The sequence below is a fragment of the Chenopodium quinoa genome, unplaced genomic scaffold, assembly GCF_001683475.1.
Source record: "Chenopodium quinoa cultivar QQ74 unplaced genomic scaffold, ASM168347v1, whole genome shotgun sequence".
Lineage (NCBI taxonomy): Eukaryota > Viridiplantae > Streptophyta > Magnoliopsida > Caryophyllales > Amaranthaceae > Chenopodium > Chenopodium quinoa.
The window spans coordinates 299,343-312,515 of NW_018743284.1; the positions used below are offsets into that span (position 1 = coordinate 299,343).

The following is a 13,173-nucleotide window of genomic DNA, read 5'->3' on the forward strand; positions in this document are numbered from 1 at the left end:
AGCCGAATCAGTGCAAACTCACATATTGTATTGCTTCAGATGAAGTTGTTTTAATTAAGGCAATTGTTAATCAAATCTACGATGTGTTTAGTTTTAAGGTGTGTACTTATGTTGGAATTCTTGATTTTTTAGGAATTATATGTAAGTGTCGTTTGGCTATACTTTATTAATGGAATCCGTTTTCTTCTTGTCAAAAAAATTAATAATTCTTTATATTTTCTCTTTTAATGTAATTCAATAAAAAAAAATAAGTTATGTGAAAATAATTTTAGCTCAACAATAAAAATAAATTTAATCGATACTTGTATATTTTAATAACATAAAGGAACAAATATAATAGAGAATCAGTAAAAATAAGGTGGAGAGAATATAGCCTTATTTTGACTTTTATACTCACATGTGATTATCTTTTGTGATTTATACATAACAAAAATAAAAACGTGTTGAATCTTATTTGAATTATCTAAAGAAAATGCTATCATGAATTCATAATACGAAGTATTTTTTTTTAACTTTTTTTTCTTATTAAGAATAAAGATATTGACTATTAGATTTATATCTTGATAAATGCTATAAATGAAACAAGTTAAAATAACAAAACTATTATATTTATATATGATATTTTTTATTTTTACTGATTAAAACTATAAGGTGAATAGAACGTGATCTTACTCTACTATGTTCCTTTGTTCCATTATAATTGACACATAACACACATGTTAGTGGAGTAATTTGACCTAACATTCTTGGATTGACCTTGCAACCCCAAGTGCATATAAAAAATCTCTTAGACACTACACTGACAAAATTGAATTTGTACACAACCTTATCCATTGCTTCATAACCCATTATAAGCACGAGGCCCATGTATCCAACGTTTCGACTTGGTGTTTGGGGGTGTTCACGAGCAATTAACGTCCTCAAGACTCGTCTTGGTTAAAGCTTGATACAGGCTCGACTTGAATGGGCTTGACTTGAATTTGGATTCGGCTCAAGACCTTCACGAGCCAAGCCTAAAAGCTCATGAACAAGCTCGTATTTTTATCTATTATAGATTTTTTTTTTTAATAGATCAATTAGTAACATAAACTTTGTTTCATATTTAGAACTTAGGAACTAAAATTAATTCTCAAAACTTATGTTTGTGTTCTCGTTGAGTCGCTAAGCATTGGAGCTTTCGTTCATAGTTTTATTGTTGTTTATATAGAAGAAGAACCAATAAAAGAAGTGAAGGTAAATAGTCTCATGTTGAAAGATAGTAGCTAACCACCAAGTGAAGAGTTATAAATACAAATTTTGATGGTTTTTGAAACAATGACTATTGGTAACATTAGGCCTTTTTGATTTTGGGCTTCACAAACCTTGATTGAGCCTTAAGCCTTTAGCCAAGCCGAGCTGAGCTCATCTTTATGATTCTTGTCAATGTTGTCATCTCAAGCTCGAGTCATAAAGATAACATTGACAAGACAGAAAATATTACACGAAATCTCAAGCTTGATGAAATTTGAGCTCAAGCCAAGCCGAGCCTACCTAAGCTCTTTTAACACCCCTTGACAAGATGACGCTAGATAGACTATCATCAAACAATGAAATTTTAATTAAAGTTTACTGGAGTGCGAGAAAATGGAGGGAACGTTAAACTCCAAAGCAACCTATTTTTCAGAAATCTGTGCTTCCATTCGCGGGTGATTAATACCAACAGAAAATACTACACGAAACCACAAATTCTGCTTTAAAATGGTTCGATTTCAATTTTTCTGTAACAAATTTCAATTTAGGTTTCAACAATTTTCAATTTTTCAATCTTATTGTTATGCTAATTACTACTTAAATTTCAGACATTCACATTAAATACATAATTTGTTAGGTTAAAGATTATGCTTTCATTCAAGTAATTTTGACATTATCAAGGTTTTTTAAAATGCTGATAGAATTTTGTTTAATTTTGAACTTCAATTTAGTACAGCAGTATTGAATTATTATTATTCTGTGATTCAATACTTTAAATTGTGGATATTGATGTTATACATATGAAATTTAGAGTGGAATTGCATATAAGCTGATGTTATTTTCTTTAATTTGGTTAAATATAATGCAGTTTATTTGAATTAATTTTTGGTTGATGATATCAAATTAATAGCTGAATTATTAGAGTTGAGGTGAGATATGGCCGGCCAGTGGATAGTGTGCAAGTGTAACGCTTCCCTGTCGTTTAACTCGTCCAAACCCGACTCGGTCTGCCTTCTGAAAGGATTCAGTCATGTTTTTTGTCATCCTATTTTCGTCCTCCATAGAATTTACAAGCTTCATATATCTTGTTGTACATTGTCTTCTCCTTGGTAAGATCCTTTTTTCTTTTGGTACTTTTCTGTTCTTTTGAATCGAGTTTATCACAATGATTTCTAGTTATATATTGTTTTTGGTATCAAAGTTCATGATTAATGTTACTCACCAAGTGCATGCTTGATATGGATTTGTGGAGTATTATTTGCTATATTTACCCTTTTTCCGATTTAGTTTTCAGTCTTGTCACACACTTATTCAAATTACATTGTCAACGTGACTAGTAATTTGGAATAGAGGGGGTATATCTGAATTAAAGTTCAATTGTTTCATTTATACAACATAGTTTTATTGACTGTGTTTCTTTCTGTATTATCTGACCAAGAATCTCAAATATTTGGAAAAAGAAATTAAAGTGGAAAAGAGGAATTTGTATGATATAATGATGAACTAGATTTATTTCTTCATGTTCCTATGGCGTTCTTTTGAGCTTTCACTCTGTTGATGATGCTTTTGTACAAGATTTTATCAGGGAACAAAGTAAATTGCCTCCGTAAATGTTATTAATAAATGATAATGAAAAAATGGTAAAAGTGTATCACAAAGCTAATACCATGTTATTAAAGGAATTAGGGACATATATGAAACTGAATTGAACTTCCAATATTGTGCTGGATATTTAGGAATTCTGCTAGCTGAAAGCCTGTAAGGTTGTCCAAATGGAGAATCAAAACAACTTAAAGAAACCCCTGCTATCAGAATCAGTTGACCCTTCCTCATGCCATCAGAAGGATGTAGCAAAGAAGAAGAAACTTAATCGGTCTAGAAGTGCTCCTCTCATCGTGTCCCTCCCTGGAGATTTTCCAACTGTTGATCACGAGCCTAATCTCACATCTGAATCCCTCTTTAAGAGACTCCATCCTAGCTTTAAAAAAATAACAATGTACTTGTCTTTTTACCTTCTTACTGGTGGTGTTTGTTTTTATATAGTAAGAGATCAGGTAAGTGGTAAAAAGACTAGTAATAGCATCATTGATTCTCTTTACTTTTGTATGGTTACCATGACTACAGTCGGTTATGGTGATTTAGTCCCTCAAAGTGCCCTCGCTAAGGTCCTTGCTTGTGCTTTTGTCTTCTTGGGGATGGCTTTGGTAGGATTAGTTCTTAGCCATGGGGCAGATTATCTCGTTGAGAAGCAACAGGCATTGCTCATTAGAGCATTGCAAATGCGCAAAAGATTTCAACCAAGTGACGTTATGAAGGAGATTGAATCAGGGAAAGTTCGATACAAGTGTGTTGTGGTTGCTCTAATCCTTTTTGTACTTATCATCAGTGGGATTGTTTTCCTGATTTTTGTAGAGAAGTTAGATGCTCTGGATGCTCTTTACTGTGTTTGTGTTACAATGACATCCTTGGGTTATGGAGATTTTAGCTTTTCAACAGAAGGAGGTCGCGCTTTTGCAGTTTTGTGGATATTAATGAGCACTATTTGCTTGGGGCAATTCTTCCTCTATCTTGCCGAGCTTAACACAGAAAGTAGCCAAAATGCCCTTATCAAGTGGGTTCTTACTCGACGCGTGACTATTGTAGATCTAGGGGCTGCTGATATGGACAACGATGGAGTTGTAGAGTAAGTGTTAAATATAGCATTCTACATTTTTATGTTTCAGAGAAATAATAGCTGCACATACCGTATTTATTGCCTTGATTTTTCCTGAACTAAAATCTTCCCTTTCCATTCCAAATAACGTAAATATATATTTTTTTTGGATGTTTGAATAGATATCACTTTTTTAAATGGAAAAAAGAATAATTAAGTTTAACAGGATATCCTAAAAGAACCTCATTACACAAATTAAACCAGGTTAGTTCAGCTCTTACAATTTACTTATTCTGAATGGATGTAACAAAATCTATGATACTATGTAATACATAATACTACTAGATGAATTTAAGTGATGAATTAATAGTGTTAAAGCCCAACTAATCATGTAAAAGATGTATTTTGGTATAATAATGGGATCAATTAAGGCTTTTATATGATTATATGATTGATTTTGATGTCATGAAATTAAACCTTGAATCATAAAATGGTGCACAAATTACCTTTCTACTTCTTATTACTGAGTATAAACTCTTCTTATTAGTTATTACTGAGTATAAACTCTTCGTTTATCTTCTTTTTTCTTTCTTTCTTTCCTTTTTTTTTTTTTTTTTTAAAAAAAAATAAAATAGAATCATAGCTCCTTGTAGCTTATTACTACATTCTTTAACCTTGCAGTGCTGCTGAATTTGTATTGTATAAGCTGAAGGAGATGGGGAAGATTACACAGAATGATATATCACTTGTAATGAAAGGATTTGAAGAACTAGATGTTGATCAGTCGGGAACTTTGTCGGTATATGATTTGCAACAATTAGCTTCTTAACCTACATCCATAGTGATAACCAAAGCAGTGCGATAAAGAGAATTGTGGATGAGTAGAGCTATGAGAAAGGATTGTGATTTTTGGTATTTCTTGTGTGGCATGATTTTGTAAGTGTGCATGTATATGCCTGTTTTTCATCTTTTGACTTGTTGGTTGTTTGGGTATGTCACTACTCACTACTTTCATAAGTAACAATCCTCTCTTAACAACGATGGGTATGTAGTGAACATCATTGAAAACTTTTTGCCATCTTGTAAACGAGATTGAAAATATATTGATTCACAATCACTTGTACATTTGTTAGTGTGGGTATTACTTGGTAGATTCAGGTAGGAATACAATATGATGTCACCAAATAAAATATAGAGTTCATGTATCTTTCTGTTTTAAAATAAGAATAGTAGTCTATTTAGCATAGCTGTATTCTGTAGACATGAAAATTAAATAATAAGGTGACCATTGAAGTATTGATTATCCAAGCAATTAATAAATTATCATAGCTGTACACATGAAAATCAAATAATGGGGAGCATGATTATTTATTCAAGCAAGTAGTAAGTGCTTATTTCAGCAGGGAATATGTTTTTTTTTTTTTTTATTTTTTTTTTTTATTTCTCTTCCCTGTAATTTTTCTTTCCAACTTGTAGCAGGAAATCCAACAAGTTCAGATATATGATCTTGAGTTTGCATTGGACACAAGCCCGATATTGCTGGGTAATAATTAATTTTTTTTTACCCTATTTCTGTTTCTGTTTATTGACTGGTGTTTGTAGTATTTCTTTTTCTTGCTTCTCTTTTGCCTTTGAGGTTCTTAGTACGTAGAATATGCTTCATACTTTGTGCATGATACTTGTGGATTCTGTTATGTTTGTTGATTGAACTCTTTTAAATACCAATATATGGTTTTAGATTTGAATTTAGCGAGCCAATGATTGGTTGGACTTTTTTCTTGTTGTTTACACTATAGATCATAATTTTTTTTGGGAAGAGAAGGGAGAAGATGAGAGAAAGTGCAAGGAGGATCATTATATGAATCTCCCAAGAGTTGTCAATGATTTCAATATCAGGTAGCAAAAAAAATCTTGTGGTATCTAGGGTTATGTTGCTATATGATGCTTTGGATGGTGTGGTGATATATGCTTCATGATGATATTTCAAAGAATTGTGATGGTATGCGGAGTACAAATATGTTTTATGGTGTTTTAAAAATTTTCGTGGTTGTAAACTGGATGTTTGTGGTGGTTTGGGGTGTGTAAATAACTAAGTATATAAACTATATTTGGTTCCTATCAATAATTGATTAGTTTTTGCATGAGATAGTACAAACTAAGAATAGGGAGTGGAATTTTATCAATCTTACTATTCTTAAGCTATGGACTTGAAGTGAAATAACTAGAATGATAAAGCCATGTCTCAAGTTCTATTTTTCAAAACATGAACCTACATATGCCAAGAACAACAAACAAATATACCCATGAGATTTTGCCCATTTGAGATTGAGATGGTCATCCCTCAATAATTAACCCATATTGTGTAAAACTTATTATACTAGCTTTTAGAGGAAAATTTTGAAACTAAACTCTGAGCTTTCAATACCCTGTAGGTTATTTGCTGATTATACTAGGGAGATAATCTAACTGCTCATCAGGAGCCTGTTCCTACTCCCAAATCTCTCTGGAAGAAACTCCATCGAAGTTGTAGACAAATCACTATCTTCATGACTGTTTACCTTTTTGTCAGTGTATTTTCCTTTTATGTAATACTCTGTAAGAGATCAACTTAGTGGTACAAAGACTACAAACAGCATAGTAGACGTTCTTTACTTTTGTACGGTGACCATGACTACAGTTGGATATGGTGACTTAGTCCCGCAAAGTTCCCTTGCTAAGCTCCTTTTTTTTTTTTTTTTGAGGAAAGCTAAGCTCTTCATTTGTGCTTTCATCTTCTGGGGGATGGCTTTGGTAGGGCTAGTTCTCACTCGAGGTGCAAATTATCTCGCTGAGAAGCAAGAATTATTGCTCGTTAGGGCATTACAAATGCGCAAAAAACTTATTCGCCCAGGTGATATTATGAAGGATATCATGGAAACAAGCAAAGTTCAACAAAATTGCATTATGGCTGTCGTAGCCCTTCTTTTACTTATGATATGCGGGACTGTTTTCTTGATGCTGGTTGAGAAGTTGGAAGCTGTTAATGCCTTTTATTGTGTTTGTGTTACAATCATGTCCTTGGGATATGGAGATTATGGCTTTTCTACTGAGGCAGGCCGTATTTTTGCAATTTTGTGAATTTTGACAACCACTATATGCTTGGGGCTATTCTTCCTTCATCTTGCTGAGCTTAGCACTGAAAGGAGGCAAAATGCCGTAGTCAGGTGGGTTATTACTCGGCGTGCAACTATTGTAGATCTTGAGGCTGCTGCTACAAACATCGATGGAGGTGTAGAGTAAGTACAATGAGACAAGAATGATGATATCTGATGCTTTCTCATAAGAAAATAATGTATCCTCATTTCTTACCTTTGGTTTCAATCTAATTATTTTTGATATAATACCACATTCTTCGACTTGCAGAGTTGCTGAATTTGTATTATACAAGCTGAAGGACATGGGGAAGATTACTCAAAATGATATATCAGTTGTAATGAAAGAATTCAAAGATCTAGATTTCGATCAGTCTTGAAGTTGGTTATCGGTGTATGATTTGGAACTGCCATATAGTGAGATAACCTACACCAAAGAGATCACCAGATAACATTGCTCCCTCCATTTGATGCTCAGCTCCTGTGAGAAATTGTTCATGCATATAACTAATCATGGAATTTTTTGTTGATAGAAACGATTGATAGAATCGGAGTATGGTGCATTGGTGCTGAAGGAAGTTATCATATGCTGAGCACAAAATTTAGTTGTTCTTGGCAAGAATGTTTGAAATTTGGTTTCCAAGCAGATTTGTAATGTATCGGATAAAATGTAGTGATTGTGCTTATCTTAAATAAAGAGCTAAAGGTCTTGTAAAAATAAATAAACAAATAAATAAATAAATAAATAAATAAAGAGCTAAAGGTGCTGGTTGTTTGAGTTACTGAGTGAAATTGAATTTAAGCTTGTGCATGACAGCATGTGGACAAATGTAGTGCTAAATGAAACTTAATTTCTTAACCACCAATTCGCTATCAAAATCAATTTACATAACTTCGGATAAGTAAAGTAAACATAATTCTTAAAATAAATAAAAAAGTGAGTGTTTATAATAAGTATTGTAAGGCGGGTGTAAAGTTATCTTTCAAATATCAAAAGTTAGTAAGTCACCACTAGATATTCACCTACTAATAAATTTGTTCTCTTTACAATTCCTTAAAAACCACTTATAAGTAGGGGTGGCAAAAAAACCGTAATTGTTAACCGGTATAACCGGCTCGTTTAAACGGTTAATTTACCGAATCGTTTAAATTAAACGGTTACGGTTAACCGAAATAGCAGTTAACGGTTACGATTACGGTTACAATTTTAAGCAAACGTTTAACCAACCGTTATAATAAATATGTATGTTTTTATTTAATTTTTTAGGGAAAATATAAAATGAATTAATGATGCAATTTGATCTTCTAGGTTGCTAGTCTGCCAATATGCCATGGTCTCAATTTGAAGATGCTAATTTAATATGTATAATATCATTAGATTGTATGTCTGTTATGCTTTAAAATAACTTACTCGTAGTAATTAAAATTTTGTAATGTATTTGGTTTCTCGAAGTGTACTTTTAATTGGAACATGAATTTTATTGTTTAATTAAAGTTTGAATTAAAATACAATGTTGATTTTAAATTTATTAAACAAGTAGAGGTTAACCTGTAATCGTTCCGTTAAGGAACGGTTAACCGTTCTTTAACGGTACGATTACGATTCGCATTGTTTAGTAACTGACATAACGGTTAACCGTACCGTTAAGGCTAAACGGTACGGTTAACCTACTGTGCACAGCCCCACTTATAAGGTATAAAGGTGATCATATTAGTTATCACTTTCTAATGAACAAAGATGATCAAAACTAAAGTAATCCTCAATTAGATTTAATTTATCGCAATACAAGGATATAGTAATAATATTGTAAACCCACTACACACAAAATTAACACTTAAAATTACTAGTGTCAGTTCAAGTGTTTGGATCGAATTTAATAGCATCGAGCATTATTATGCACATAAATATCAAAATCGTAATCTATTTACTTTCAAATCAAGTCGAATCGGATCAGGCGGGGTGATTTTTTTTAATTTTTACCCCTCAACTTTGAAAACATGCTGAATCAGTTTCCACTTTTACGGTAGCATGTGGTGTCCAATTTGTTAAAGTGGCCCACGAGCACTTCCTAGTTTTCAGCTTAACTGGCCTTTTATTTGGCCAACTTTACAGTTTACACTTGGCCTGGATTTTTATTTGGATCTTCAAATTCAGTAGTTATCTCCTTGTAAGTTGTAATTTTCTCTCTTGCCAAACTGCAGGAAAATCAAAGTTTTGATCTTCAGTTTGGAAATTAGCCCAGTTTTACTTTGTAAGTTTTTTCCCCATTTTAATTACTTTCTTTGTTTGTCTCCTGATTAACGCATCTTCCTCACTCCTCAGTAGTATAATTGCTTGTTACTCTTTTAATTTTACTCAGTTATGCTGATTTTCTTGATGAATTCTAAATGCCCATTAAATTGTGTTAAATTATTAGTTACTGAGCCATTTTTGGGACTTCTTGTTTCTACTTTATTTTGCTTACTTCGTTTTTACTCCATCTTTAGATGTTCTAATTGCCCATTAAATTGTGTTGAAATGCGAAGAACTTTTACGGTGTGTTTGGATTGAAGGAAATGGAGGGAAGGAAGGGAAGGGAAATGGAGAGATTGAGTTTCTTTCATTTGGATAACAAATGAGGAAGGAAGGGAATTGGAGGGGAGAGAAATGAAGGTATTAAATTATAGAAAATTGATCCCTCCAACAATGGAGAGATTTGGAAGGAAAACTCACCATTCTTCCCTTCCCTCCCTTTCCCTCCCCTCCTCTTCTCCTCCCTCCCCTCCTCTTCTCCTCCCTCCCCTTCTTTTCCTTCCCTTTTCTATAACCAAACACAATGTTAGAGACGAAACAAGAACAACCCATTGATTGGCATGAATTGGGAAAGTTAAGCTGTAATTAGTTTTATTAGGAATTCTATGTTCATAAACAATGTATGAAATCACAGGTTTTGTAGACTATGTAGATTGGCTATGGTGGGACTGTGATGATATATATCTGTGTGGTGGTAATGTGGTATACCGTATACACGATGATTTTTCGGGTTATATACTATAAAGCGAGGTGGTAATGGTATTAAGTGGCTCTTGGTGGAAGGTGGTGGTGGTGGGTTAATGGCAGTAGGATTGCAGAGTTGTTAAGAGTGGTTTATATATAACTTTATACCCTGGGAGAAATCCTCTTTGTACCCCATCCTCTGGGGGTGGGTTTTGTTGGCTCGTGGCACTATGTTTGCAGTGGGATAGTAGTAGCAGACTAGCAGTAGTCGTCTTCATTTGGCACACCGTATTCATGTTAGTCCATTATGCAATTCATGCCATGCTTCACTGTGTAGGAAAGGGGATAAGACACTTGTATACTTTTGATCAACGATGATTAGTGATTTATACTAAGCAGATTTCCATTATAAAGATTGAAATAGCTAGGCCTCATTATCTAGAATAGAGTAGTGGAAGCCATTTTTTTCAATAAGAACTTCAACTGGCTGCATTCTTCTTACTTGAAGAATTGAAGATCATTATGGTACAATTAATTTCTTATCACTAGACAAACTTCATGATGGTAAATGTGTTCGGCTCCAATTGTTATTGAAATTTTTTGCTACTGAGGTGTCCTGATTCACTTGTATCCTAAGGTAAGAATTTTATCTTGATGTAACTTGATTGTCGTTGAGTGTGACTTTACATGTTTTGACTGACCCACATTAAAAAGTCAAGGGTTATTTTTAACTAGAAAGTCTTTTATGATATTATGAAGGTTGGAATTTGAAAGTCAAGGGTACTGTGTAGCTGTAGAATGTCAGATACCCTCCTATAGGCTTACTTTTTTTCCCAAAGTCAAGCAAATAATATGCAAACAAGGTGTTTAGTTCTTTAGCAATTTGTTGAATTAAATGACAAAGGCATTGCTGGGGAGGAGGTAGATTCAGACAAAATAATAGATGGTCAAATATGTGCTGAATCAAATTCTAAACAGCAGCTTGCTGACTTGTGGAGATTATTGAATTTTCTAATGTGTAGAGCTTGCCACAGGTACTAGCTCATTGTGGTAACCGATTTGTCAAATTTGTGTGTTTGTTGCGAATCTTGCATATACCTAGGAAAAATGAAGTTCCTTCATTGTGATTAAAAAAATTCCTTTCATGATATGAGCTAAAACAGTTGCTCTGGTAAATCAGGGGAATAAATGCTGTCACTAATTCCGAAAAATATGTTGTACATAGTTATGATAAGATATCATTAATACTCTCTATGTAAATCCTTGTTTGTGTTTACATGATGAGACTATTTTTCTTTCTGGATGAGAATATGAATTCCTAAACTTCTGGAGTTTTGTAGGTGATAACTGAAAAATAACAATTATTGGCGTGACATGGTCTGATGGCCAATAATAATGACTTAAAGGAGTCCCTAATATCAAAACCCTCAAATCGAAAGGATGCAGTCAAGAAGAGAAGGTTTCGCCGGGTAAAGAGTGCACCTCTCGCTGAGCTTATTCCTGGAGAAGTAGATGGCAGCGCGACTTCTGCTAGAATATCTGAATCCGTATTTGGGAGTCTGCATCCTAGTTTAATAGGAGTTGCTGCATATTTGTTCATTTACCTGGTTGTTGGCGTCATTTGCTTTTACTTAGTCAGACATCACATCAGTGGTCAAAAAACAAATGACGTAGTTGATGCTCTTTATCTCACCATTGTCACCATGACAACAGTCGGATATGGGGACCTGGTCCCACAGAGTGTCTCTGGAAAGCTCCTTGCTTGTGCCTTTGTCTTCATAGGTATGGCTTTGGTTGGATTGGTTCTTAGTAGAGGAGCAGATTATCTAGTTGAGAAGCAGGAGGCATTGATGGTGAAAGCTTTGCATATGAGACAAAAACTCGGTCCAAGCGATATTATGAAGGAAATTGAAACAAACAAATCTAGATACAAATTCATCTTGTCATTAATATTTCTCTTGATACTCATCATGATTGGAACACTCTTCTTGACATTTGTTGAGAAGTTGGATATTGTAGACGCGTTTTATTGTGTTTGCTGTACCATCACTACCCTGGGTTATGGTGATCGCAGTTTCTCTACTAAGGGAGGTCGTTTATTTGCAGTTGTGTGGATTTTGACAAGCACAATATGCTTAGCTCAGTTTTTCCTCTATCTTACTGAGATAAACACTGAAAAGAGACAAAAGTACCTTGTGCACTGTGTTCTTACTCGACATATGACCAATGTGGATCTTGAGGCTGCTGATATCGATGATGATGGAGTTGTTAAGTAAGTGAAAGCTATGCATCTTAGCTTCTTTATTAGCCCTTATCTGAACAAATGTTTACTTCTCTTAATATATGTGAACTTTTTGGCCTAATCTTGACTTATTTGATTTTAAGAATTAACTCTAGTTGCTCAGCAAGCTTGCTCAAACTAGACAAGAGAAAGTAAAGTCTTTCTAGCATTAAGTAAATTATGTGCTTCCATTAACTTTGTTCTGTATTCTGAATTCTTTCAGTGCTGCTGAATTTGTTCTATATAAGCTCAAAGAGTTGGGAAAAATCACTCAGGACGATATATCTCTTATGATGGAAGAATTTGAAGAATTGGATGTTGATCAGTCAGGAACTTTATCCGTGTCTGATTTAGCACTAGCTCAATCATCTCCACAAGCAAAAGGATCGACTTCTGATCAGGGGAGACCTTGTTGATAAGGCATTTTTGAAAATATTTGGGACTTTGATTTGTCTATATATAATATATACCGGGTATATGAATATTCAAGATCACATCAACTGTGTTGTAAGTGGCTCGATCTCTGAGTTCTCTGGTTTCACTTATTCCTCAATCTCCTGGCCATGCTTTAACCACGGTTCTGAATCTCATTTTAATCCAACTCTCTTCAGTTCATATACTAAAATTATGATAAACTTTTCTTAGCTTTTGCTCAGCTGCTATGTATCTGTACACTACTAGGAGTTTAGCTCCAAACTAGGACGTGATATATCTTTATTATAACCTATGATGCTGTTATACAGAGAACTTGCATACAATAAAAATGCCGGTTAATTCTTCACAGCTTGTCTCATGTAATTTCCTGAGTTTTAAGTCTGACATGTGCTGTGGCATCTTTGCATACTATCTTCATCATTTTGGAAGGCTTTTTGCCTATATGCCTAGTACATCGTTTTTTGTT

At 33.9% G+C, this 13,173-nt stretch overlaps 3 protein-coding genes across 9 annotated transcripts; all 3 read left to right on the forward strand.

Annotated features, from left to right (window-relative positions):
• The first annotated feature begins 1,576 nt into the window (after positions 1-1,576).
• Positions 1,577-7,766, forward strand: LOC110735489 (two-pore potassium channel 1-like). Of its 7 annotated transcripts, XM_021915682.1 has the most exons (5): positions 1,577-3,913; positions 4,565-4,819; positions 5,360-5,426; positions 6,316-7,158; positions 7,286-7,766. In XM_021915682.1, the coding sequence occupies exons 1-2, from the start codon at positions 3,003-3,005 to the stop codon at positions 4,710-4,712; spliced, it is 1,059 nt and encodes a 352-aa protein (XP_021771374.1). In that variant the 5' UTR covers positions 1,577-3,002; the 3' UTR covers positions 4,713-4,819; positions 5,360-5,426; positions 6,316-7,158; positions 7,286-7,766. The 7 variants fall into 7 exon arrangements, with proteins under 7 accessions (XP_021771374.1, XP_021771371.1, XP_021771370.1 ...); XM_021915679.1 differs by having other exon boundaries at positions 4,565-5,426; positions 5,680-7,158; XM_021915678.1 differs by having other exon boundaries at positions 4,565-5,426.
• LOC110735539 (two-pore potassium channel 1-like) lies at positions 6,665-7,394 on the forward strand. The gene is made up of 3 exons (XM_021915730.1): positions 6,665-6,996; positions 7,057-7,158; positions 7,286-7,394. Exons 1-3 carry the CDS (start codon positions 6,665-6,667, stop codon positions 7,392-7,394), a joined length of 543 nt encoding a protein of 180 aa, XP_021771422.1.
• A 1,362-nt stretch (positions 7,767-9,128) lies between the features above and the next one.
• Positions 9,129-13,173, forward strand: LOC110735491 (two-pore potassium channel 1-like). Its single transcript, XM_021915684.1, has 3 exons — positions 9,129-9,266; positions 11,332-12,263; positions 12,496-13,173. Exons 2-3 carry the CDS (start codon positions 11,374-11,376, stop codon positions 12,686-12,688), a joined length of 1,083 nt encoding a protein of 360 aa, XP_021771376.1. The 5' UTR covers positions 9,129-9,266; positions 11,332-11,373; the 3' UTR covers positions 12,689-13,173.

What these genes read in the sequence shown, in the direction of transcription:
- LOC110735491 (XM_021915684.1), top strand. Translation starts at nt 11,374, where the DNA reads ATGGCCAATAATAATGACTTAAAGGAGTCCCTAATATCAAAACCCTCA. An exon ending in GATGATGATGGAGTTGTTAA is followed by an intron (nt 12,264 to 12,495) that starts GTAAGTGAAAGC and finishes GAATTCTTTCAG; the next exon opens with TGCTGCTGAATTTGTTCTAT.
- LOC110735489 (XM_021915677.1), top strand. Translation starts at nt 3,003, where the DNA reads ATGGAGAATCAAAACAACTTAAAGAAACCCCTGCTATCAGAATCAGTT. An exon ending in GACAACGATGGAGTTGTAGA is followed by an intron (nt 3,914 to 4,564) that starts GTAAGTGTTAAA and finishes TTAACCTTGCAG; the next exon opens with TGCTGCTGAATTTGTATTGT.
- LOC110735539 (XM_021915730.1), top strand. Translation starts at nt 6,665, where the DNA reads ATGGCTTTGGTAGGGCTAGTTCTCACTCGAGGTGCAAATTATCTCGCT. An exon ending in GGCCGTATTTTTGCAATTTT is followed by an intron (nt 6,997 to 7,056) that starts GTGAATTTTGAC and finishes TGCTGAGCTTAG; the next exon opens with CACTGAAAGGAGGCAAAATG. An exon ending in AACATCGATGGAGGTGTAGA is followed by an intron (nt 7,159 to 7,285) that starts GTAAGTACAATG and finishes TTCGACTTGCAG; the next exon opens with AGTTGCTGAATTTGTATTAT.